Source organism: Lissotriton vulgaris, chromosome 5 (assembly GCF_964263255.1).
Source record: "Lissotriton vulgaris chromosome 5, aLisVul1.2, whole genome shotgun sequence".
NCBI lineage: Eukaryota > Metazoa > Chordata > Amphibia > Caudata > Salamandridae > Lissotriton > Lissotriton vulgaris.
Window position 1 is genome coordinate 1,561,093,732 of NC_141693.1, and position 27,683 is coordinate 1,561,121,414.

A 27,683-nucleotide genomic window follows, 5' to 3' on the forward strand; every position below is an offset into this window, starting at 1 on the left:
CAGTTGGCAGAAGAGTTCAGAGGCTACTCCTGTAGCGAAGGGTCAGGCTGCAAAGACAGGAACTCTCACAGCGAGCGGCAACCCGCCGCAATACGATTAAAGGAGCAGTGTGTTTAGTTACGGAGTAATGCTGAAGAAGTTGCACAGAGAATTTTAACAAAAGAAAGGGGGGTGAACGAGGTAGGGTGGTACAAATGATAAAGAAATAGTATAGAGCAGCATTTCCCAACATTTGAATCACAAGCCGATTTTTGGTGCGTCGTGAAAGTTTAAGTGAAGAATAAAGATGCCTTTAAATTCTTTATCCTGTCACATTTGATGTGCTTCAAAACCAAAAGGTCCAATGCCAGGCTATGTTTTCTGACAAATTGCTGCTTATTTTTTAACATGGGCACTAGTGTTTACAAACTCCTCTTCCTTTGCAGTCAGAGAAAGAAAAGTAATATAAATTATTTGACAAACTTGCTGGTATATAGTGAGTGGGGAAAAAAAGGCTATGATTCTTTGGTAACGCAACAAAATGTAAATAGCTGTAAATGAACAGTAGACATTTAAGAAATTAAGAAAGCAAAAATAAAGCACATTTTGTTTTGAATTCTGAAATGCAATGGAAAGATTTTAACCGCTTCGCCGTGGCGGAATGCGGAAAAAAATGATGCATGCGCAGTTCGGCTGGCCCCCGGCTGTCCTCCACACATGCCCACCGTGACGTCGGACGGCATTTGGGCGCAATATAATTTATAACTTAACATGTGTATTTGTAAAGTGCACGTTTACCCCAACCGGGGTATCTTGGAGCTCAATAAAAGATGGTTATTGTTACTCAACTCAATGGTACTCATTTTATCGACCTCAGACGGAGGAAAGGTTGAGTGGACCCACCGGGATTTGAACCTGTGACGCATTAGTCCACTGAGCCACCAGACTAGATTTGTGCACAATATAGTTTATCCGTTAAACTGTATGTCTGTGCAAATGTATTGGCCATTTCAGTGGAAAATTGTGCTGTCTGTAAATTACAGTACACTACCACACGATACTTCAGTTACACTAGAAAAAATAATTGCCCACATCATGCCTTAAGTATTTGGGTCGCGAAAGATTATCGTTCTACAAAGTGGGTCGTGGTTCTAAAAAGTTTGAGAAGCACTGGTATAGAGGCTGATACAGTGGTAAAGAAAATAGAGCAGCAACATTGATGCTAGCACAGTTAAGAGAATTTTTTCAAAAATGATAGCAATATTTTAACATTGTTAGAAGTTAAAGTGCATTTTAGATACCATTTAGAAAGGAATAGACATTGGAACCTGCAGTTTAAAATGATTACAAAAAATCAATGGTTGGAGAAGAAATCGCTTGTCCTGAGTAACCAGGGTTATTTTTAGTTTTCGTTCCTGTACCGATAAAAAACTCTCATTCACGTACTTAGGTTCGTTTGGCGGTATATTTTGTTTCTCCGCCTTCCTTGCTACGTGATAGCATCATCATAGGGTTAGTTGTTGTGCTTCCTCCACCCAGAGGTCAACCACTGCGATTTAAAAATGAAAAATGAAAAGCAAAAATGTGTGCATTACTGAAAAATTGGATTGCTAAAAAGCCTTAATGACCCTAGAAAAATAGTATTTATTGAATCTTGGGGTTCAGGCTGGTTAAAAATATATATTGTCGTGCATTGGAAGGGTGGTTAGGGGTCTTCAGCACTATTTTATGGCTATAACGCTTTTTAGCAATCCAAGTTTTCTGTAATGCACAAATTTTTGTTTTTCATTTTTAAATCGCTACTGTACTAACCAGTGGTTGACCTCCGGGTGGAGGAAGCACAACAACTAACCCTTTGATGATGCTATCACGTAGCAAGGAAGGCAGAGAAACAAGAAATACCGCCAATCACACCCAAGTACGTGAATGAGGGGTTTTATCGGTACAGAAACGAAAACTAAAAATAACCCTGGTTACTCAGGACAAGCGATTCCTTCTCCAACCATTGATTTTTTGTTACTTGCCTAGGAAGCTGAAGGGATCGTGATCCTTCCTCCTCCCCCCCTCGTTGATAGAAACAAATATAAAATGATTAAGCAGCTATAAAAATTATGAAACTCAGATAATTAAACAAAAAAAGCAGCCATGTGGATAATAGGGCAGTGGTAGTGATCAGCGAGTAGAAGCACAGAAGAAGGAACAGTGCCACTAAAGGGGGAGGATTGCTCTATATGGTTAATTAGTGATGTAACAGACGCAGATGAACAGATGATTGGGCAGTACTGTAGATGGTGGTTCAACACTGAGAATGATGAACCTGTGACAGACAGCAGAGATGCGGGTGGTGCAGGGCTACTGAGGATTTTAAAAGTGATCTTCATGATAGGGCAGAGATTTAGGTGAAGAAGTGTTGCAATAAATGATGGTGAAGAACTCTGGGTGATGCATTATGGTATTGATGTACTAAAAGACACTTCTGGACTTTTGGATGACTCTTACCCATCGGGCCACGACTATGCACATTTGTGGCAAACGACATAGTGCCTAATAGCAAGATTTTAGATTACATCAAGCGTCAAACAACACACCATGTGTTATCAAGCTGAGCCTAAGATAGGTTTTCTTGATTTTTTGGGTGTTTCAGGGAAAGAGTTCTACAGCATTACACCTTGCACCACCAGAGATCAACCTTCAGATATGTGTTCTTTTAACGTGTGGGTACAGTGCACAAGGAAGGGTACAGGATGTCTGGTGTCCACTCTGTTTTTAGTAATCTGCACTCTTCAGATTTAATAGGCAGAGCAGTTGGAGTACGATAAAATGGGCTTTCAATGGAGGTAAAGCCTGTGCTTTGTCAAGAAAGGGCAATATATTCTCCATGAATACAAATAACGACAGCAAGAACTTACCACTTTTGAAATGGAATCCATTAAAAAAACTCTTTAGATAATACATTACGATTTCTTCTTTTTTTTTTTATTAAAACAAGCTCAAGTTGAATACATACTTTTCATAGTTAATCATGCATGCAATACAGTTGTCAAATTTGTGTAACATTTGTAGGATGTCAAGTACATTCATCAACACCCAAGAGCGTCCCTAGGGTCGGCTACAAGAGTTTATGGGCGAACGGCAACTTTACATGTATATGAAACAGGCAAGATCGATTATACAGCCATACATTTAGTACACACTTGTAGGCACCTCAACTCCCTCTGTATTTGCGCCACTGAGACCAGATCTTCTCCCACTTATACTTGACGATTTCTGACTATGTAGGACAGTAAAGATTATGGGTGTGGTGCTGTTAAACAAACGGAAAAAGGACTGGATCAGCTAAACCAAAATTGCTGGAGTTTACCATATTTAGGGCTAATATGTTCTGACTCATCCAAGTGAATGTTGATGAGTCCGTCATGAGCAGCATCTACTCCATCTTCCACCTCGCTTGTCACCCAGAGGACCCTGTTCTCCTACTGGAAGCCATCCATGCACACCTCAAATTACAGATTGTGATTTTGGATAATCCAAGTGATATGCAGATGCTGAAGTGCAGAACCTTGAAGAGCATACCAAAGATTTCATCTCTCCGGCAATAAGCTCCACCAGCGTAGCTCCCTCTGAGGATCTCTGCTCCCAGCTGTCCCCATTATTAAGCAACAAGATCACCAGCATCTACGAAAACCTCAAGCCCCAAATAGACCATTCCTCCCTAGCAGCCTCCTACCCATCTCTACCAACACCTAATGGATCACCCTGATTAATAGGCCCACCTTCACCACTCAAGAAAGAACAACAAACATGCAGTCCAAACACTCTGGAGCACCCTCAGACGCCTTCCTTCAACACCTCTTTATCAATGGACTGGACTCCCATCAGCTCAGCCCTAACCCAGATCCTGAACTAATCAATAATCACAGCCACCTACTGGGACGCCTTAAAAAAACACAGCTGAACGCCCCCCTCAAGAAACCCTCAGCAGACTCAAAAACATTAGCCAACTACTGGCCTATCTCTCTGCTAGCCTCCCCAGCAAAAGTCATGGAATAGATGATAAACATATGCCTAGCCTCTCACCTCACTGAGAACCACCTCCTCAACATCACTCAATTCAGATTCAGGCCCAACCACAGTACAGAGACCGTCTTCATCACTGCCACAGATGACATCTGGATTATCATGGACACAGGTAACACAATAGCCCTCATCCTACTGGATCTTTCCGTAGCCCTAGACACTAGCCCTATCCTTATCCTTATCCTTATCCAATGACTGCCAAAAGACAACCTCCAAGGTTCCGTACTTTGCTGGATTTGCTCCTCCCTGACAGGCCACACCCAGTCAGTTGGCCTAGCCCCTTTTGACCTCGGATGTCATCAACCTCTTCTTCAGAGTGTCACAAGGATTCTCAGTCAGCCCTACTCTGTTCAACACCTACAGGATTCAACTTACTTGCATTATCCACGCACACAGAATCAATATCAGATGCTGATGACACCCTGCATATACGCTCCCTTTCCGACAAGACGCTAAACACCCAGGCCAATTTCTCTGCCAACATGGCCGAAATCGCCACAGGGATGAAAATTAACTGTGTCATGCTCACACAGAGAAGATGGAAATAGTTATCTTTGGTACAGACACCTTGCTCTGGGACACACATCCAAGTTGACCGTATAGACTGAGGTTTCAGCCTAGATTCATCTTATTTTCTTATCCCCACTGCTACCCCTGACCAGGCAAATGGTGCTGCATGTGACCCAGGCTGCTCAGAGTGGGCATTACTGCAACCTTAAACCATGGGCTGTTATTTCTGGTCTACATGCTGCTACCACAGCCCCTAGATAACATGGTTTCATCAGCCCTTCAGGTTTGTCTTTTCTAGCTGGTCCAGGCTGACGCAAGTGTACTTTTGTCAGAGACACTCCTGTCCTCCAGCCCCAACGCAAGATAGGCAGCCGCCTCACATGTAGACAGTGACCACCAATGAATGGCTCTAGTCGGTGCGGCTCCGCAGCAGTATGTTTTAATTTCAAATTCGGGTTGCAGCCAGCCCAGGCCACCAGGAATTCCTGTTGCCGACGGCAGAATTCAATTGAAGCACATCTGTGACCTCCTTGACAAATGGTGCATCCCCTGCTTTTTGCCGAGGTTTATGCCATTCATGGTGAGAGTGGGTGCTGAGTGTCTAAAGACACAGCTCTGAAGACAGCGTGCCACGCCATGCACTCTCACTGTGACTTCAATCTACAGCTAGGTTAGCATCATCTGTGTCACTGTGCCAGCCTGCCCTCTCCAGACTGGTAACTGTCTCCAGCACATCACAACACTGCCAGAGCAGCTGTCTGCAGGGAGTGACTCCACAGATTGCAGCTAGAGTGACCAGCCTGAGGCAGCAGACATTATTTGCCCAGCACGGTTAGTGACTCCGTCAGTAAGTAAAACGATAACTTGAATCAGAGGTTTGTCTAGTGCAAGTTTTGATTCGCCTGTAACAGTGTTAACATGCCTGTTGCAAAGAACACGTATTCGCCATATCGCAGAACTGTATTTTATGTGGGTATCTCTGTGGGTTACTGCTTTAGTCACAAAGATTCTTTTGTTACTTGCAATTCCTAATATCCAATCCGAATCCATGCAGTGATCTACAAACGGTCATCAAAGACCTCAGCTGCATATAAAGTGCATAGTATAGTCTTTAATGTTATACTTTTCTACCCAGTCTTTTATTATCCTAATTTTGCAAAAAAGGGGTTAGTTTGCTTTCTTATTAGTAAGCCAGTCCCAACTACTGTGATACATTTTAAATACTGAGTTAGTGCTTTACCAGACCAAACAAACTTAAAATACACTGTCTACTGGTATGGATGTCATGTGATTCCTACACCTTGCAATCCTCATCGGTTTAATTAACATTTCTAGAATTATTTACACACGTAGGAGGCATTGTTTCTGTATAATGTGTCTGTGATGTAAAGAGCTCTGACACCAGGGTTTTAAGTGGGATGAAAAAACTAGAGGGGGTCACTTGAAGGGGCGTGGCTAATCTATTTAAGGCTTGAACACACGTAAGCTAAAAATCTGTGCTTAGCATAGACTGCTGCTCAACTTGCATTTTGCTGTTTCTGTCATTGCATCCAGATATATGATACAAAAAGTAACATCATACCTACAACAAGTCAGGACTATTGGCTTTGTCAATGGTTGTTAGTAGCGTAAGATAAATAAGCAGTAACTATGGCTATCATATAATATTGAAAAAGCTTCTACTTAAAGCCCTGGTGACACCACGACAATGCTGCTGCTCCTGAGTTTCAAGAAGAGAAGGGAAATTCAGAGAGAACATGACTCTCTTTAAAGATTTCCCTTTCCTTACAACGCTCACCTGGCATGACGTCATGCTGTAACTTCTAGTGAGAAGTGAGCATGTGCATTTCAATGTGCCTGCTGTCATTGCAGTCCGAAAAAAAAAAAAAAGAGACCCCTGTGCCAGGGCACAAAACAGAGCCCGATAGAAACCAGTATTGAGGCCCCATTTAAAAAACTGCTGGTGCTTAGCACCTTTGAGACCCGGCCCACTTAAAGCCCTGTCTGACACTCTACACTGGTATGAGAAGTGCAATAAAAACAAACAAAATGTTTGTCAGAGAGGGACTATGAAGGGAAGAGGGGTACTGTTGGAGAGTGGTAATAGGGGAATCCGTAGAGAAGGAGGGAGGCACCCCAAAAAAAAATTGTTGCGCCAGACACCATCTATGTTAAAGCCAGCTCTGAGAGAGTGAGTACCTGTTGTCTGTTACTGTGCTGTTTAATATTTATTTGTTTTGTCCAGTTGTGAAGGAGTTGTACCCGGTCTAGACTATATGTACATATTGACTTTAATAGTACATTGCTTATTTTAAAATGCAAATGACAATCTGTTGCACCCAGCAGGTACTTTTTTGGATTTAACAGAATGTGTGTTGGCATATCAGCACAGAATGTTAATAAAGTACTGACTCTAAAAGACGAGTTTATTGTTTAATATCATGGTTACTCAATTATTGACGATGAGCTAACAAGGACACTAGAGTAGTGCCATTCCATTTCAGGTCCTTTGCACAGTTTCAAGATTTTCTAAGAGTTTCTCGTTCGTCAAATGGGTGTAATTTCTGATATTTATTTGTTTCCATGGACTCCATTGCTTGACTTTGCTTGTGAGAAAGTGGCACTCTAAGTTTCACACATTTGGTTGTTGAATGTCACTCAAGTAATCTTAAGTTATGCAAATGTCACAAATGTGTAACCTGAAATCTTGGCAGCTATGCGCGCTCCGAAAGCTTGGGAAGGCCTGCCCTTGAACATCAGAGTCTCTTCCCCAGTTATTTAATTCATCAAGAAACTTAAGATCTGGTTATTCACCTAGCCCGAACATTAGGTCGGCCCACACATTCTCCTGCTTTTGCACTAGGACACCCTCCCGGTAATTTGAACACTTTACAAAGAGACATAACAAGAGAACAAGCCCACGAGATAACATCCCTAACGTTTTAAACGACAGTGCTCTTAAATCAGACTTTAAGTTTCTCTTCAACTATTAAAGCATAGGCTTAACATTCCAGCATGCAAAGCAACATAGGCCAGAAAGACAAGCGAAGATGAAGATGTCACGCATGACGTGGCCATTCAACATAGAGGTACACGGCAGGCGGATTTAGGTGGAAAGCTAGGTAAGAGGAAGGATAGCTTACCGGTATCTCCAATGATGATGTACTTAAACAGGAAAGCGTAAGACATGGTGCCTCTACTTGTGCTGGGTCCTGTCTCCTCCCCAGAGCTTTCAGCACAACCAGAGAACCTGGTCTCACCTCTGGGAGTGTCTACCGCTCGGGTTAATCCTCAAATATGTACTGGTACACCGTCTGTTTCTTTCACTGAAACGCTTTCTCTTCTAGTAGAAAAGATCTACTGATCCAAAGCCGCTCCTACCACAGCTCGCGACACAGATCCTTTACTGCATTACAGCAACAACCACTGCCCAATTCACTTTACAAAGAGAACCATGGAAAAGGAAGAAGGACAACTGCCAATTCAAGTAGGATGTGCGGTTGGTTCTAGTTGGCCGACGTAATTCTTGTCGCTTTGTCGATTACAAAGGTTTACCCAAAAACATACATCAGAACTGCAGGTAACTCATTTAAAAACAGTGATATATTCTTTAATTCACCTATGAAGGCCTTGTTCGAATTTTACTACGTTCCACGTATTTATTATTCTATAGTGACAATTAAATTGGTGTTTCTTTTTATAAATATTTTTTAAATGTACATTTCGAACATAAATAGAAATGTATTTAGATTCACAGAACTATTTACTTTAGTAATTGCAGAACTACTAACTGTTGAGAAAAGTATGTAAATATTGTTTTATTTACTAAAAACAAAGTTCAATCTAATATGGCTTAACCTCTAACTAGGTGCCGTCTAGGGTGGGCAGGAAGTGCCTGTATCTTTAACTTCCGGTAGTGCCCTTTGCCGCCATGTTGGATGAGGCAGGAAGGGGAGAAAGAAGAGCAAGGGGAGCGGTGGTGGTGGTGGCGGCCGGGCGATGGAGGTAAGGTCGTCTCGTGCAAGGATGGTACAGTTCCAGAGTATAAAATAACATGGGGCGCAACCAAGCCTAGAAAACATCGAAGTTGGGATCAAAAGTTTAATTGGGACACTTAATTGGCAACTTCACACAGAACACAAAGGTCCATGATCCCGTTTAAATTACGGCAGTTTTTTTCTTTTAGTGGACCCCAGGGCTTAAACGAAAGGTTCTGTCTAAGGCCCGCACGGCTTCTATTAATTGTCTCAAAGGACCATCTAAAGTTTCAAACTCGTCTCAGAACTATCACCTAGCCTATTTTCCAAAAATCGGGTCTCCGATATACAATGATCGGGACTTGGTGCATTCAAAGTCATCCTTTGTCGTTTTGAGGTAACTTCAGCAGATGCCAATTAGCCTTAAACTCGCAAAATTAACTTTTAAGATCTATTTCCAAAGCCTAGAAATTGAAACCAGAGAATACAAAGATTAGAGCCCGGAAAGTAGTAAGGTATTTACTCCTTAAGATTTTCCAGAGATTATTAAGATGGGCCCTATAACTGCTAAGACTAACGTTTAAGAAACAGCCTCCAAAAGATTCAGTTTGCTCGCACCGCAACATACGAAGAATATTATTACAAGTTTTAACATTTACCACCCCCATGATATTTTCCTAGAAATGATTTCCAGTGTAGCCATCCAATATATAATGATAAGTCCACACAATTATTACTGTTAATTCCCACAGTATAAAAAACTTTAGTATATAAGTTGTCCGGACTGATTTCCTCCAAAATAAAGATGTTTACCATGCTTTGGTCGTAAAGAGTGTATGTGACGCCCCAATTCCAGAAACGAGTACAAATGAGTGTTCAGCGCCTAAAAAAAACAACCTTTAAACAATTATACCATTATTACTTTTGCTAAATTGTCATTAAGTCTAGAATACCATCCAACTCCTAGAACATAGCAGAGTGATCATGTGTAGGTAGTGAGACACATTGGTCACATGGGTTTATGAACATTTTTAGGATCAACGTCGCATGCTAGAAAACAAAATGTGAGGCCAGGTTTACATCCAAGTGTGTGTTTTCTATTATTAAATGCCCTGTGCCAGGCATATCAATGGTGGACTCCGTGAATTTACTGTAACACATATCTTTTGAAGTACCTGACTATTAAAGAGAGACATTGACTATATTTTTACAATTTTCAACCGTGGTTTCCTCATGCTGTGTCGTCTCTTATTAGCTTTGTGAAATAACCCTGTTCCTCTTGCTTATGGGCTGAAGAGTTTGTGAAAAGTGATTCCCAGGCATTAACTAGTGGTTTCCTGAAAATACTATGAAGTGCCTAGGGTAAATGCGGTTCTGTTCAGCACAAATCATTAAAAATTGTCCCTGCTCAAGTGGTAAGCCTGTGTATACTACTCAGAGATAAACAGTGAAATCTGTGTATTGTTCTGAAATCTCTATCAGACCCATCTCAGAAGCCAGCATACGCTATGTGTCAATTGAATGCCTTGGCATTCTTAAGATATCTAGTGGTAATTTGCAATGAATATATTTAGGTCTCGCGACCTATCGATGTGCGCAAGCGCCTCGAGCGGAGCGAGAATTCAAGTGGCGAAAACATCGTGAAACCAAAGGGCTTTCAGGCCCGCGGTTTTCATGCAGTTCCCGTGTACATGCACGCGCATCGCATGCAAGCCCAGCCTCTCGCATTCCCAGGCTCTCCCGCCCCCATCCGGCATCAGGCTTCCCCTCCCCTAGCAGCACTCCTCCCACACCAGCAACTCCCCCCTCCCACACCAGCACCTCCCCTCTCTCTCCCCGCAAACACAGCCTTGCGCTAACAGCACCTCCCCCTCCCACACCAGCACCTCCCCCTCCCACACCAGCACCTCCCCTCTCTCTCCCCGCAAACACAGCCTTGTTTGTTGTTGTTTTTGTCTCCTTACTCTAGGCGACCCATTGCTCTTCGTTAGCCTTATTTCCACCCCTTTCTTTTCACTTTCTCTATTCCTCTCTACGATCTACCCTCTCACTCCATTCGTCTACATTGTTCTCATTGTTTTTATTTACACAATCATTGTGCCATCTTCCCGCCTTTATCACACATTCCCTTCCTTTGTATCTTTCTCCCCCATCCTCTTTCCATGTTTCCACTTTTCTTTCCTTATTTCTCTCCGCCCTGATTTCCCCCTCTCCAGTCTCTGTCCGTCTTTCCTCTTTCTCCTCTATATCTCCTTTCCACCACTCACACATGCAACGTCACTCACACATGCAACGCCACTCACACATGCAACGCCACTCACACATGCAAGGCCACTCACACACGCAACGCCACTCACACACGCAACGCCACTCACCCACGCAACGCCACTCATCCACGCAACGCCACTCATCCACGCAACGCCACTCATCCACGCAACGCCACTCATCCACGCAACGCCACTCATCCACGCAACGCCACTCATCCACGCAACGCCACTCATCCACGCAACGCCACTCATCCACGCAACGCCACTCATCCACGCAACGCCACTCATCCACGCAACGCCACTCATCCACGCAACGCCACTCATCCACGCAACGCCAGGCAACGCCACTCACACAGGCAACGCCACTCACACAGGCAACGCCACTCACACAGGCAACGCCACTCACACATGCAACGCCACTCACACATGCAACGCCACTCACACACGCAACGCCACTCACACACGCGACTCACACACGCAACGCCACTCACACACGCAACGCCACTCACACACGCAACGCCACTCACACACGCAACGCCACTCACACACACAACGCCACTCACACACGCAACACCACTCACGTTGCCAATAGGTCTCGCAGTAGGAAAGTTGGAGCCATTACCATTGCAAATAACAATGCCTTTTATTTTTTTTTCATTTCAAAAACATAAAGGGCTTTGTCATTTACAAAACCAATAGCTCCAACTTTCCTACTGCGAGACCTATTGGCAACGCCAGTGCTTGTTTTTAAGTTTAACCCCAGTGTAGGTCTTGATATAGCTTTGGGATTTTTTGTTATTGCCTGTGATGTAAATGGAAAGGAGCTGCAAAAGATGTATTGAAATACTGCATTTTGCAGCTTGGTGTTCTATCTGGTATTGCAATTATTGCTGGCTGTAAAAGTACAGTTGATAGAACACATATTTCTGTGTTTTATCAGCATCTGAATTGGAAATTGTAGATAACAAATATTTTCCAACAGTGGTAAAATAATTCTACCAGACAATGTGTGTCTGTATTAAGGGCATTGATTTGCAACTTGTAGGTCTGACTGCTCTATCATTACCAGAGCAGTTGGTGACCTAATAAAACACCTATTTGGCAGTTCTCTACCATTGGCAGTAAATGCCACCTGCAACATTTATGATATGTTCCTTTCTGCAACTGGGCCAAGAATCCTGCTTTTGCTTGGCTATTTGAAAGTTCAAGCCTACCTATTCCATCAACTTTACCTGTACAGAAACAACGCACAACCAAAACTGCCTCTCCCTTTTTGTGATATGCCTACAAGAACATTCAGTTCTGTAATGACAGATTCAACACCACCTGCAAAAAGTTCAGGTTGCCGCTCAGTAACTCTGCTTTGGTGGCATAGGTAGTGGAAGAGAACATGGTTTGGTGCCCCATTACAGATAGTGATGCGCTTTTTTTTTTGTCAAATCTGTTTATTGGCATTTTCATTTATAGACATTACATTACGCGTGTATTTCCATACAGTACATCCCTGAGGGATTGACAAACGTACTGTCACACAGAGCATATTATGGCCCTTGGGCACAGTCATGCAGTGTATAAGCGTACCCGGAAGTATCATACATGTCAGTGTGCATCCTTAAACCAGGGGCGCCTGTGCGGCCCAGCCCCGTGCACAGAAATTATTCGTATTTCAAAACAGTAAAACTCCTGATTTCCCGTATTCAAAACAAGCAAACTGCGACATGTTCATAAACAGACAGCAGGTATTATCCCCCAATTCCCCACCAGAAAGCGCCTCCTCCCGCCCCCATGTATCATGAACCCCCACCAATCCCTCGCGATGCAACGCCAAGCGCAGCACTAGTCTAGGAGGTAGGCACATTGTCCGCTGCATGTTGCCCCCCAGCTGCCAATGACCCCAGCTGATCTGCTGCCACTCCCCCACTCACAATGTTCCCTGGCGACTGCAGGGCTTTAAGCATGTGTGCCCAGCGCTCTGCCATGGGCACCTTACGAAGTCCTACTATTTCCTCTCATTGTATAGCAGTCCATTCCGCCTGAGCCCATGCCTGAAGGGACAGGGCCCAAGCCTGCACGCTAGATCGGTCCCGCGCCTTCCACCTCCTAGTGAGGAGGCGCGTTGCCACTATAATCCCCAGATCCAGGAATCTGGACGACGCCTTATCCTTTGGGGGCCTCCTAAATCGGTGTAGAAGAAATTCAGGCCAGTTACAGGGTATGACGCGCCCAGTACATGACCCAAAGCTGTGTCCTCCCTCCCCCTGTCCGCTAGCCAGCGTGCGATCCACTGGAGCTGCACAGCCAGATAGTAGTGTTTGAAGCAGGGGGCGGCTAGTCCGCTTCTGTCAGTGGGAAGGAACAACTTCCCGAGTGCCAGCCGATGGCGGGACGAACCCCAGATGAAGTCGCGCAGCACCTTGTTAAGCATGGAGAAAAAGGAGGCAGGCAGAAACAACGGAAAATTAGTGAAATGGTACAGCAGATGCAGGAGCATGACCGTTTTAGCTAGGGCTACTCTGCCCGTGGGCGTCAATGGGAGCGCGGACCAGAAGCCGATCTGAGCGCTGTCACTGCTCGACCCAGGTTCCCGCCAAAAAGTTCAGTCGACTGGCGATAAATCTGGATCCCCAGGTACTTAAATGTGTTCGCCATCCACTGGACTCTTGTGCCCCGTATCCGGAACCCCGGGTCTTCCACTCCGTCACTAAATGCGAAAAGGCTGGACTTGTCTGCTTTCACCTGGAGCCCCGAGAGCTCCGCAAAGCGATACAACAGGTGATCCAGGCACTCCGGGATGTTACTCACATCTCTGACAAACACCAGCAGGTCTTCAGCATATAAAGACACTTGGTGTACACCATCCCCCAGCGTAATGCCAACATCCAGAGTTTGTCTCATGGCCGCAGCCAGGGGTTCCATGGCCAGCGCAAAGAGCAACGGGGACAGGGGACATTTAGATCTTGAATGAAGGCCGTACCTGAAAAAATGTATGTTTACTTCCTCTATCTTGTCCTTTCCCAATTAGCAATTATGTTGGATACTTTAATACTTGACGCTAATGTCTACAGTTTTTTTCTTGGACACATTGTTGTTCAAGAAATTTTGATCGGCATATCAGTGTAATTCACCCAGGCTATGCTGAAGCTGTATTGGTGTTAAGTCAAAAAGATATTTTGACCAAATGGGAGCTAAATAGCAACAGTAATTTGACAGCAACATCCTGGGAAATCATTGTGGCCTCAGAGTCAACAAAAAGTCTAGGTGAAGGCCTTCCGGTTCCATCTTCCCTCTTAGAGCAAAAGCAACTCATAATCAACATCAAATACAAACTAAATAAGCTACAGCGGAATCATGTCAATAATGTAAGCGCATATAAATCTCTGCGGAGTGAAAGATCAGCTACTCGAAAAGAATATAGGAAGGCTAGGTTCAACCTTAAGAGATTGGAAGAAGAACACCATTGGGCGGCTGCCCGCGAGATCATAAAATCAAAGGACCAAAGAAAATTCTGGAGTTGGATAAATAAGGCTGCCAGAGTCGCTAAATCACCCAGCGCAACAAACATCGCTCCCGCCGACTGAGAGGCCTACATCAAAGCACTTTATACAGAACCGAATGGTGCATCCTGCAACTGCCTCTCCATCTTCAATCACACTAGTTCCCACGACGATACGATACGAGACTAACTGTTAAGACTACCCCAAGCCAAGTTGCACATATAATAAAGAAAAGGCGTTCAGGGGGTGCCCCAGGACCAAACGGCATTCCCACCCAAGTATATAGAGCATCTGCCCAGAAATGGGCCAATCTGCTGGCTCCTCTTTTCGAGACAGAAATACTGGGAGGATCTATCCCGGATTCCTGGCGAGGATCGTTACTCGTCCCCATCCATAAACAAGCATTTGCAATGCAATAGGGCTCGCATTAGTAAAGTTTGATGGATTAGTATTGTTAATGACAAATTTATTATTTATGTTTTTGTTTTGAAATTTTGGAAATTAATAACTTTGTCATTTACAATGCTAATAGTGTTAACTTGTGGAAATGTGACGCCTATAGCATTTGTAATCCGTTGCTTGTGCTACACAAGGGCCGATATAACAGCAAGTTTAAACATATGCAACAGAAGCAATGAGTGAGAGTTACCACGGACAGCAGGACGACGGCGGGGGTGAAAGGAACTACAGACAGCAAGAGGAGGGCAGGCCTGCAGCCGTGAATAAGTGACGGCGGGGGCGGGTCAGCGAAGCCTTTGATGTGCCAAATGCTGCTTAGGAACCGAGTTGGGGCCTCGACGTGGGCTCAGCATCCTGTGATTCTGATCAAATCACTTTATCTCCCTGCGCCTACCACACAATGAAAGTGTCCTTGTGTAACATAACTGGTGCTCATGTGAAGCGTTACAATACCTGCGGGTCGAGTTCGCGTTATATAAAATCTGCACACAAAAGAAGCTATGAGCAGAACGGGCTGCAAGGCGATTCAGGGTAATCGCTGAAGAGTAAAGGGATCAATATACGCACATCCGTTTTAGTTGGAGAGCAAAGGTCACTAGTCTGAGTTTGGGAAGATCCAGAACAGATAGAAAGAGCGAATAGCTCTATTTTAGCAGGACTGGCTGACTGGCTCAATCGAGGGCAATCTACCAAAATGAGCGGTGACATGTTTCCAAGTATCTCTAATGACAGGCAGAGCAGAGTGCATGCATTCTTTATAGCAGACAGAGCATAAACGCAACTCAGGACCAGAGCAAGAGGAACATTTACCAAACAAGCACTGGGAGAAGAGAGCAGGGGAAGTAGAAGGGAGGCACGGCCTGTGGACGTGAATAAGTGTCGGCGGGGGCGGGCATCCTTTGATTCTGATCAAATCACTTTATCTCCCTGCGCCTACCACACAATGAAAGTGTCCTTGTGTAACATAACTGGTGCTCATGTGAAGCGCTCCAATACCTGAGGGTCGAGTTCGCGTTATATAAAATCTGCACACAAAAGAAGCTATGAGCAGTGTGAAGCGCTCCAATGCCTCGGGTCGAGTTCGCCTTATATAAAATCTGCACACAAAAGAAGCTATGAGCAGAACGAGCTGCAAGGCGATTCAGGGTAATCGCTGAAGAGTAAAGGGATCAATATACGCACATCTGTTTTATTTGGAGAGCAAAGGTCACTAGTCTGAGTTTGGGAAGATCCAGAACAGATTGAAAGAGAGCATAGCTCTATTTTAGCAGGACTGGCTGGCTCAATCGAGGGCAATCTACCGAAATGAGCAGTGACATGTTTCCAAGTATCTCTAATGACAGGCAGCGCAGAGTGCATGCATTCTTTATAGCAGACGGAGCATAAACGCAACTCAGGACCAGAGCAAGAGGAACATTTACCAAACCAGCACTGGGGCAGTGTTGCCAGATTTTTAGACCCGGTCCAAGCCCAAAGCCGCTCAAAAAGAAGCCCAATCAGACCAGTTCCAGCCCAAATTAGCAAGTCTGAAATTATGCACAAATTATCATCAGAAACAATTTTAAGACAAATATACATTGTATTCAATATATAGATGGTGGGAGGGCATTAACTGGGCACCTGCCTTAATGCGACTCAATTTTAAGACCAGTCCTTACTGTGGCTGGGCCTGGGCTGAGGCTAGGACGAGGCTGGGGGCTGGGCCTAGCATGGCTGGGTGCTGGGCCTGCCTGAGGCTGGGGGCTGGGCCTGGGCTCAGGACTGAGGATGGGTGCTGGGCCTGCTTGGGGCTGGGCCTGGCGCGGCTGGTCTTGGGCTGAGGCTGGTGCTGGGCCTGCCTGAGGCTGGGGGGTGGGCCTGGCTGGTGCTGAGGCTGGGTGCTAGGCCTGCCTGAGGCAAGGGCCTGGGCTGGACCTGGCCTGGCGCCAAGTGAGCGGGTTGGAGTACTGCACCCATGCACTTACAGAGACATGAAAGGTGAGCCATTAATCCTTAAAACTCCCACCTCAAAGTTTTTGCGAAAGCATACTGCCAGCTGAGAGACTTCTCTGGTCCATCATCCATTTGCTCCAAAAGAAGTTATCAACATGCCACATAAACACTGGTCGTTTCCCACTGTAACTATAGGAACTTCCTCCCTAAGGGCTCTGAGCCAATCCGACCAAAACCACTAAGAGGCATGAAGAATGTGACCACTTATTCCATAGGATAAATAAACAAATATCAACGCATACCACTAGTAGGAAGATCTCTCAGATGGCTTACACTAGAAACTCGCTGTACCTTCAAAAGACTACGCATTGTCTAAAAGACCCTAAAGCTGAATGCCCCCAGATATGCAAGGTGGTCATCTTTGGTGAAGTTCATCATCCATCAAGATCTAGAACTTGCTATAAAAATATCAAAAAAACTTTTTTTAGATCTATTATTTCTTGCAAGATTGAAATCACAATGCACAATACCAACAAACGTTAGAAAGACTCAAAATTCACAACGATCCAAAACTAAATCATGGTCATCACATGCACAGAGAAAGACTGTGTGTGTGAATATGCTAATTGCTCTTCTGGTACAAGCATTATTGCCTATTCATTCCACTTTCCTCACTGCATGCTCTAATCGTTAGTTAAGGCCCCTAATTAAGCGTTGACACTCAATAGTCGTAAATGATGAGCCTGCAGCAGAAAGCAAAACGCTTAATCAATGCATTTAATGTAATGTTGGGAGCGTGACAGCCATCAAGGTGATCCCTCTGTGGTCTACAACAATTGGGACACGCCCTCAGCAGAAGCTCTCCTGACACAAATTCCAACTGAGGAGAGGGACGGAAAAAAAAGAGGGCGACAACACTGCCACAGTCATAATCTAGCAGTATTACTGACCATTGAGTCAGTCAATAGTTTCATTTCCATCACTGGCCTACTGTGCATTTTCGATTCATAAATCGAGAGAAGGGCAATAATCTTTAATGACGGGCTCCACTGTGAATAATGCTTCAGTGTTTACCATTTACATCCTGCACACTTTAAGATAAGCGTTTTCCTAATGCTTAATATCAGGTTTCCCAAATGATTAGTCTGCATAGCACTAATCTCAGAATGATGAAACTGTGACCCTTGACCCCCAGGGTACACACTGCCTTTGCTCAGCACAGTCAGTGAGTGTGGAACGCCGCTGCTGAGACAGACCTGTGCCGGGAAAGACACGCCCCCTATTTAGGCCACACCCACCGCCGAGCATACATAAGGCGCTGAATACAAGCGCCGGTTGATGCATGTGAGTTCTCTTAAGGCGGAAGCCGGGAGTGCGTGTGTGTTGGAACTTTTAAAACTTTGAGAGTCACGTATTTCTTGTGTTATTATCCTCCCCACCCCCCTCCTGGCACTTTGATTCTGGTCAGGCTGTGCAGCGGAGTTCAGCGCTGCCGCCATTCCGGCGTTAATTGAGGCCATGCCCCCTTCTTGAGGCCACGCCCCCCTATCTTTCTCATCCGCAATTACAAATCATGTGCTTTTTTCGGCAGCGCAGCGGATGAGCGCAGCGAGCGCGTCGATGGCGTGCCAGAGGTAAGCCCGTCTGTGCCCGTCCGCGCCAGACCGAGCCAGGAACCATGCACTAGTGAGCAGTCGAGGCTTACATACTCCAGAGAATCCTTACACCATCTCAATCAGCCTCTCTTACACCTATGCTCTCAATCACTTAGAGCCGAATCCCATCGTACTAATTGTCCCCACTGTCCATTCAAACTCACCCCCTCTATAAACGAGCATAACCCTCAGACGATCATAAATATGGCTCTGATCAACTGCAGGTCACTGCCCAAACACGCCCACAAAATACATCTACTCATTGAGGAGCACCATCTAGAGATCCTGTTTCTTACAGAAACATGGCTTGCCCCAGACTCAGACGCCGACATCGTGCAGGCACTGCCCCAAGGCTTCCTTATACAACATCTGAACCGTCCGAAGGGTAGGGGAGGAGGAATAGCCGCCATCTTTAAAGAATCCTTCTCTTGTAGATTTCTCGACAGCCCAATGACGGATTGTGAAAACACGCACTTCACTATCCAAATCTCCCCCTGTAACTCCCTTTCAGGAGTTTTCATCTACCATCCACCAGGAGCAATGGGACAGTTCCATAATTAACTCCGTGGCCTTGGCTAGCACCCAGCCCAACTTCCTAATTCTAGGAGACCTCAACGTCCATTTTGACAATAGCAATGATGACACTGCCACAGATCTGATCCTAGACCTTGCAGACCACCAACTTCACTTACAGAACAATCTTCCCACACATAATCTTGGGCACTTGCTTGATCCTATATTTTGCAATTTTCCCGACCTCATGGTGGGAACACCTATCCCGGTGCCCTGGACTGACCACCGGCTTATCCCTTTCAGCTGGCGGATCCAGACCTCCTCTCCTCCCAACCAAGCACCGGGCAGACTCTCTCGCTCTTGGCCCAAACTTGACCTTGAGAAATGGAAACATGCACTAGAGCATACAGTCAAGTCAAGTCAAGTCAAGTCAAAGAATTTATATAGCGCACTACATACCCAGAGGGTCTCAAGGCGCTTAGGAAGGGGAGGAGGATTATTTGTCAAATATCCACGTTTTAAGTTGCTTTCTGAATGCTAGGTGGTTCTGGGTAAGGCGAAGGTAAGTAGGGAGTGAGTTCCATGTTTTAGCGGCCAGGTATGAGAAGGATCTGCCTCCCATGGTGGTCTTGTTGATGCGAGGTACAGTGGTGAGGGCTTGGCTGGAAGAACGTAGTTGGCGGGAGGGGGTGTAGAAGGACAGTCGTGAGTTGAGGCATTCTGGTCCGATGTCGTAGAGTGATTTGTGTGCGTGGGTTAGCAGTCGGAAAGTGATTCTCTTATTGACGGGTAGCTAGTGGAGGTCTTTCAGATGACCAGAGATGTGTTCGTTGCGCGGGATGTCTAAAATGATCCTGGCTGAGGCGTTTTGGATTCGTTGGAGTTTCTTCTGGAGTTTAGCGGTGGTACCTGCGTAGAGGGTGTTTCCGTAGTCCAGTCGGCTCGTTACCAGAGCATGGGTGACTGTTTTCCTGGTTTCGGTGGGGATCCAGCGAAATGTTTTTTTGAGCATGCGAAGAATGTTGAAGCAGGATGAGGATACGGCGCTGACTTGTCTGTTCATTGAGAGTGAAGAATCCAGGATGATGCCTAGGTTCCGTGCGTGGTCTGTCGGGATGGGTGCTTTTCCAAGGGCTTCCGGCCACCAAGAGTCGTCCCATGCAGAGGGGGATGTACTTAATATGAGGACTTCTGTTTTATCAGAGTTCAGTTTCAGACGGCTGAGTTTCATCCATTCGGCAACTTCTTTCATTCCTTCGTGTAGGTTAGTTTTGGCGGTGCTGGGGTCATTGGTGAGAGAGAGGATTAGTTGAGTGTCATCCGCGTAAGAGATGATGTTGAGGTTGTGTTGGCGGGCGATGGTCGCGAGGGGGCTCATGTATACGTTGAAGAGGGTGGGGCTGAGTGAGGATCCTTGTGGTACGCCACAGATGACTTCAGTGGCCTCGGACTTGAATGGTGGAAGGCGGACTCTCTGGGTTCTTCCGGTGAGGAACGAGGTGATCCATTCAAGTGCTTTTCCTTGTATTCCGATGTTACTGAGGCGTTGTAAAAGGGTGCTGTGGCAGACTGTGTCGAATGCTGCAGAGAGGTCGAGGAGGATGAGGGCGACTGTGTCTCCATTGTCCAGTAGAGTTCGAATGTCGTCTGTTGCTGCGATGAGAGCGGTCTCAGTGCTGTGTTTTGCTCAGAAGCCAGATTGTGAGGAGTCGAGGGATTTGTTGGCTTCGAGGAAAGCGGCGAGCTGGTTGTTGACAGCTTTCTCGATTACTTTGGCCGGGAATGGAAGGAGCGAGATGGGGCGGTAATTTTTGAGTTCGGTGGGGTCCGCTGTGGGTTTTTTCAGAAGGGCGGTGAGTTCAGCGTGTTTCCAGCTTTCCGGGAAGGTTGCGGAGTTGAAGGAGCAGTTGATGACGTCTCGGAGGTGCGGTGCTATGACGGAGTCTGCTTTGTTGAAGATGTGGTGAGGACATGGGTCTGTGGGGGATCCTGAGTGGATGGAGTTCATCAGGCGGATGGTGTCCTCAGTGGAGATTGGGTTCCAGTCGTTAAGGGTGTTCACGGGGGGAGAATGTTCAGCATATGGTTGGGTGGGTTGGTCTCCGGGTTGGTTGTCTAAGCTGTTGTGGATGTCTGCAATCTTGTTGTGGAAGAATGATGCTAGGGAGTCGCAGAGGGCTTGAGAGGGGGTGATGTCGTTGGAGTTGGCCGAGGGATTGGAAAATTCCTTGACGATGTTGAAAAGTTCCTTGCTGTTGTGGGCGTTGTTGTCAAGTCGATCCTTGAATGCTGCTTTCTTGGCCTTTCGGATTAGTTGGTGGTGTGTGCGGGTGGCGTTTTTGAAGGCGTCCTTGGTGCTAGTGGTTGGGTCTTTTTTCCAGGCCTTTTCAAGGGAGCGGCAGAGTTTCTTGGACTTCTTAAGATCATCGTTGAACCATGAGGCCTTCTTGTTGCCAGGTTTGCTTTGACGTTTTTTCAGTGGTGCTAAGGTGTCGGCGGTGTTGGATAACCATAGGGTGAAGTTGGCGGCGGCTTGGTCTGGGTTAGAAGAGTGGGCTGGGGTGTTTAGAAGGAGCGATGAGGAGATCTGGTCGATGGTGATTTTGTTCAATTTTCTTTGCAGAGTTGGTTGGAGGTGGTAGATGGGTTTTGGCTTGTTGTAGGTGAAGTGAACGCAGCTGTGGTCAGTCCAGAGGAGATCCGTAGTGTGGCTGAAGGAGATATGTTTGCTGGAGGTGAAGATAGGGTCGAGTGTTTGACCTGCGATGTGGGTGGGGGAAGTGACCAGTTGTTTAAGTCCGAGGTTGGCGAGGTTGTCCAAGAGGGTGGTGGTGTTGCGGTCGTTGATCTTTTCAAGGTGAAAGTTGAGGTCTCCCAGAAGGATGTAGTCTTTGGAGGGGATCGCGTGTGGAGTGATGAAGTCCGTGATGTCTTCACTGAATTTTGCGCGGGGTCCTGGTGGTCTGTAGAGGAGGGTGCCTCTGAGTGTGGTCTTGGGATCGATGTGGATCTGGAAGTGAAGGTGTTCGGAGTTGGCGAGGTTGGCGTCAGAGCTGGTTGAGATGCGGATTGATTTCTTATGGACGATAGCGATTCCTCCTCCTGTGTGGCCGGTACGGTCCTTGCGTATGATCTTATAATCTTCAGGGATGGCAATGGTGATGTCAGGGGCGGAGGAGGCGTTCATCCATGTTTCTGTTAGGAAGGCGACGTCTGGAGAGATGGTGTCTAGTAGATTCCATAGGTCAATGGCGTGTCTGTGGACCGAGCGGGTGTTGAGAAGGATGCATTGTAGGTGGTTGGGGTCGGGAATCTGTGGTGTGGTCGTAGCGGAGATGTTGTCGGTGCCGCTGAATTTGCAGGAGTAGCAAGAGAAAGGTCCATGGGTGTGTCCAGGAGCGGCTTGGACGCAGTTGGGGGCGCGACCGGGGTTAAGGGCTAGGAGGGTGGCGGCATCGTAGGTAATGCGGGAGGGCTGGGCAGCGCGAGGGGCAGGGGGACTGGCGCTGGGCGCGGTCCAGGCGCGGACGGGCGTAGACGGGCTTACCTTTGGCGCACCTTCGGCGCGGATTGGGCGCGGTCGCTGCGCGTGAACGCTGCGCGCGGGAACTGCTGTCCTATATGGATGGTGGGGAGGGGGAGGGGCGAGGGCGGCTCAGCTGGGAGGCGGGCGGGCTCACGAGGACGCAGACCAACAACAACACAATAAACAAAATGGCATCGTGGGGGGGGGCAGAGCACATCGCTGGGGGTAAACGCGCACTTAAGGCTCAAGTGATAGCAGCGGAGGCAGGGCTAAGCAGCGCTCAGCGCAATATCGTCAAACAAGCACACTTGACTGAATGTAAACACAAGTGAGGCGAAGCAGCGGTCAATGCGCAACAGTGCAAGTGAAGGAATACTCAGCAATACGATTCAATTATGTCTGGAGCGAGGCGAAGCAGCGCCTATTACAGAGTAAAAACGAAGCTTGAAAGCAGCACAGATGCAGCACAACGATACCAGGTCTCCAGGGAGGCTGGGGAGCGACCTCACAGCAAGCAGCGCTGAGGGGATCACAGCGCTTCCAGGTATGGGAGCGCTGTAAATACCAAGTGGGAGGGCGGCTCAGCTGGGAGGCGGGGCGGGCTCACGAGGACGCAGACCAAGAACAACACAATAAACAAAATGGCAGCGTGGGGGAGGGCAGAGCACAGCGCTGGGGGTAAACGCGCACTTAAGGCTCAAGTGATAGCAGCGGAGGCAGGGCTAAGCAGCGCTCAGCGCAATATCGTCAAACAAGCACACTTGACTGAATGTAAACACAAGTGAGGCGAAGCAGCGGTCAATGCGCAACAGTGCAAGTGAAGGAATACTCAGCAATACGATTCAATTATGTCTGGAGCGAGGCGAAGCAGCGCCTATTACAGAGTAAAAACGAAGCTTGAAAGCAGCACAGATACAGCACAACGATACCAGGTCTCCAGGGAGGCTGGGGAGCGACCTCACAGCAAGCAGCGCTGAGGGGATCCAGGCCTTAGCTTGAAAGTAACCCTCATTCTGCGGACGCGCAGTTCACGTTCTGGATTGAAAATTCCCTTGATACTGTTCTGCCCAAAAAACCGTATCTAAAACCCAGGAAAAAAGCCACCTCCCCTTGGTTTTCACACGAGGTCCGCCTCCTAAAGAAAAACTGCAAGAGATCGGAAAGAGTATGGAGGAAAGATTTCGATCCCAACAGCAAAAGTGAATATAAACGGGCTATTCTCAACTACAAAAAAGCCCTCAAAAATGCTCGAACAGCCTTCTTTAATGATAAAATTAGTAAGGCATCCTGCTCGTCCAGAGAAACGTTCCAAATTATGAAAAAAAATTTAAAAACCCCAGAACCTTCCTGCTCATTTAATTTCTCGGACAACCACTGGTGGAGGGTTAGCGATTGTTTATAAACACACATTTACCTGCAGAATACAAAATGGAGGAATCGAGGACTGTGAAAATATACACTTTTCTCTCCAAATAAATCCCAATAAAACCCTTTCGGGATTTCTCATCTATCGTCCTCCCGCCAATTTAGGAAATTTCGTCAATTCACTGCTAGAGGCCACCATTTCTGCGGGCACATCTACCTCCAGCTTTCTCCTTCTAGGAGACTTAAATCTCCACTTTGAGGACAACAAAGATAAAGTTGCCGGAGATATAATTTCGGAATTAAAAGCATTTGACTTCCAACTAAAAAACTCTGAAGCAACTCACTCCAAAGGACATCTTTTAGACCCACTCTTTACCAATCTCCTTAATTTAGAAGTCTCTCACCCTCTCCCCCTCCCATGGTCAGATCACTTCCTTATCCCTTTTACCTGGCAGATCACTCCTGACACCCCCCAGACCCTCACTCCCAGACAACAGGATAGAATTTGGTCCAAAATATCTTTTGAAAATTGGATGCAAAAACTAACTCACTCCGCCCCTTCTGCTGACCCCGACCCAGACAAAGCAGACAAAAAATTTAACAACTGGCTTACCTCTACCTTAGACCAAGTCGCTCCCAAGAAAAATCTAAAGAAAAAATGCACTTCTTTTAAATCCCCCTGGTATTCCAAAGAACTCAAGATTCTTCGGAAAAATTGTAAAGTCCAAGAACGCAAATGGAGGAAAAACTGGGACCCACTTATCAAAGAAGATTATAAAAAATCAATGAACATCTATAAACTAGCCCGAAAGTCAGCTCAGGCCTCCTTCTATGAGGAAAAAATCAAATCTGCCTCTAATTCGTCCCGCGAGACCTACAAAATTTTAAAAAACTTATTAAAAATTCCAAACCCCCCCCAACCCAGTTACCCTCTGTTGCTAGATGCAATCTAATAGCATCTTTTTTTCAGAACAAAATAACTACTATTCTACATACCCTCCCCCCCAAATCCGACAAAATCCCCGCTGAAACCTTGACCCGTCCAATAAATGGACCTATCCATGACAGTTTCCACCAGATGACCAAGGAAGAATTTCTTAAAACTCTCTCAGGGATGAAAAGTGGCTCTCCAAATGATCCTGCCCCCATTCATATTCGCAAACAAGTGGGACCCACTATTTCACACCAGGCCACCGATCTCATCAACGCCTCCCTCAGCCAAGGAGTGGTCCCCCATAGCTGGAAACACGCAGTAGTGAAAGCCATACAGAAAAAACCAGGTCTCGACCCACTTGACCTCTCCAACCTCCGCCCAATCTCCCTATTGCCAGGGATAAGTAAGATCACGGAGAAGGCTGTTAATCAACAACTATCGGCTTTCCTAGAAGCCAACAACCTTCTTCGCCCCTCTCAAACTGGGTTCCGTCCTGGGCAGGGGACCGAGACCGCCCTTCTTCAAGTGATGGAAGAAGCCAGATGCATCTTGGATTCAGGGGGAGCGGTGTTACTGATCGTCCTAGATCTAAGCGCTGCATTTGATACGGTTGACCACGAGATCCTGATACAGCGACTGTCCAACTTAGGAATAAGAAACACGGCACTTCGCTGGCTCACTTCCTTCCTTAAAAACAGAACCTTTCAGGTCTGTGAAGGCACTGAGCGATCCGACTTTTTCCCCCTCCAGTGTGGGGTCCCTCAGGGCTCTTCATTGAGCCCCACACTATTTAACACCTACATGGCCCCCCTGGAGGAAGTGGTCTCCCCATTTGGGATAAAAACCATCACATACGCTGATGACACCCGAATGGTGGTCACTTTTTCGCTAGAGAATGCTCAAATCAAAAACCTTCATGACTGCCTTGAAGGGATCTATCAGTGGATGTGTGATTCAAGACTGAAACTGAACGGCTCTAAAACCAAGCTCATGCTACTGGGACCACAAACATCACCCCTCCCCAGCGCAATGTGGCCATCTTGCCTAGGGACTCTTCCCCAACCTAAGCCGGAGCTCAAAAGTCTGGATTTCTGGCTAGAACAGGATCTTTCACTTAAAACCCAGGCAAAAAAAACTGCAGGTACCTGCGTAGGCCTACTTCGCTCAGCCAGGAAAATTCTCCCTCTGCTCCCTGCCCCCTCTCAAAAGCTCCTAATACAAGGGCTGATATCATCTAGGCTAGATTATGGCAATGCCCTCTTCCTGGCAGCCCCTGAAACAACCATGAACATCCTGCAGAGAACTCAAAATGCCGCTGCTAGGCTCCTGACAGGCACCTCTCGCAGAACATCAGCCAAACCTGCATTGAAGACCCTTCACCGGCTCCCAATCCGTGAAAGGGTCAAATTCAAGGCCCTATGTATTACGCACAAAGCTCTACAAGGTCAGGGTTCCCCGCTGCATAAAACCAGGCTCTTCCCATACAAACCCAATAGATCTCTGCGTTCCTCCCATGGCAACTTGGCCACAGTACACAAAATCAAGAAAGCCCGTACTGGAGGACGCCGTTTCTCAGTTGCAGCTGCAATATTGTGGAACTCCTTACCTACCCATCTACGCGCAGAAACAAATCACAACAAATTTTGCAAGCTACTCAAAACCCACCTTTTCCCACAATAATCTGCCTATTCCCTTCCCGTTTTTTTGCTTCCCCCCCCTCAGTTGCTAGTACAATCCCAGCGCTGGGACGCCCCCGGGCAGCCATGCGCTCTAGAATTCCCGTTTTCATTTCATTTCATTTCACTGCAATGAGTTAGCCACGTTTTTCGATCAAAAAATACAAAACATCCTCCAACATCTCCCCCCCTTCCTCCTGAGGACCCCCCACTTACCCACTCATGGCAGACCCAGAACCCGAACACAGAACATGATATGTTCTCTCCCATCTGTGAGGAAACCCTAAGGCCCATCCTTCAATCCCTCAAAAGCGGGTCCCCGCATGATCCAGCACCAGTCAGACACCTCAAACAAGTTGCTCCTACGATTCTTGCACCAATGGTGAATCTGATAAACTCCTCTATAGAAAGCGGATCAGTTCCGCCATGCTGGAAGAAGGCGGTAGTCAAAGCCTTAATCAAAAAACCTAATCTCGACCCCAGTTATCTGGCCAACTTCAGGCCAATTTCCCTTCTCCCATGCGTTAGCAAGATAGCTGAAAAGTTTATCAACAGCCAACTATCAAACTACCTGGAAACCAACGAATTGCTAAAACCGTCACAGACAGGATTCCGCCCGGGCCAAGGTACGGAAACAGCGATGGTGGCGGTTGTCGAGGAGGCTAGGAAGATCATTGACGCAGGAGGATCAGTGGCAGTGATCCTTCTGGACCTCAGCGCGGCATTCGACACCGTCAACCACAGTATCTTGGCTCAGAGGCTCAGTGACCGTGGTATCTCGGGGCCGGCCCTGTCGTGGCTAAACTCCTATCTTCACCACCGCTCTTTCCAGGTGGCGGAGGGTGACTTCATTTCCAGGGAGACTCCTATACGTTGCGGAGTGCCTCAGGTCTCGTCATTGAGCCTCGACGCTCTTCAACGTGTATATGTCGCCACTGGAAGGGATTGGCATCCCGTATGGTATCAAACTCCTGACCTATGCGGATGACACCCAGCTGGTTGTCTCCCTCAGCCGGCAGGATAATCCCACCATCGATCTGTATTCCTGCCTGGGGGACATAGTCAGCTGGATGAACTCATCCCACCTAAAACTCAACGGCGACAAAACAGAGATAATGGTGATGGGCAACCAGTCCCATTTCCGCCCGGAGACTCTGTGGCCCCCATGCATGGGCCCGCCCCCAACCCCAAAGCCGAAATCAAAAGCTTGGGCATTTGGCTCAATCACAATCTTACCCTAAACACCCAGGCAAGAAAAACTGCTGGAACCTGCCTTGGTCTCCTACGTACCACCCGCAAGATCCTTCCCCTGCTCCCTT

At 46.7% G+C, this 27,683-nt stretch overlaps 2 protein-coding genes across 4 annotated transcripts in view; one reads left to right on the plus strand and one right to left on the minus strand.

Moving 5' to 3' along the window:
* RAB2B (RAB2B, member RAS oncogene family) overlaps positions 1-8,046 on the minus strand; it is a 189,680-nt gene extending 181,634 nt beyond the window's left edge. For 2 of the 3 annotated variants that reach the window (XR_015296035.1, XM_086923630.1), the window contains exon 1: positions 7,710-8,046. Coding sequence is in view for 1 of the 3 variants with exons in the window: in XM_086923630.1 (XP_086779756.1) it covers positions 7,710-7,755 (46 nt within the window). In the remaining 2 variants the exon portion in view is untranslated. The remainder of the gene's footprint in view (positions 1-7,709) is intronic. The other variant, XM_086923631.1, reaches the window with a different exon arrangement.
* Positions 8,047-8,434: 388 nt separating this feature from the next.
* Positions 8,435-27,683, plus strand: part of TOX4 (TOX high mobility group box family member 4) — a 352,937-nt gene continuing 333,688 nt past the window's right edge. Inside the window, exon 1 of the mRNA XM_086923633.1 lies at positions 8,435-8,571. Within this exon, the coding sequence (XP_086779759.1) occupies positions 8,566-8,571 (6 nt within the window). The 5' untranslated portion in view covers positions 8,435-8,565. The remainder of the gene's footprint in view (positions 8,572-27,683) is intronic.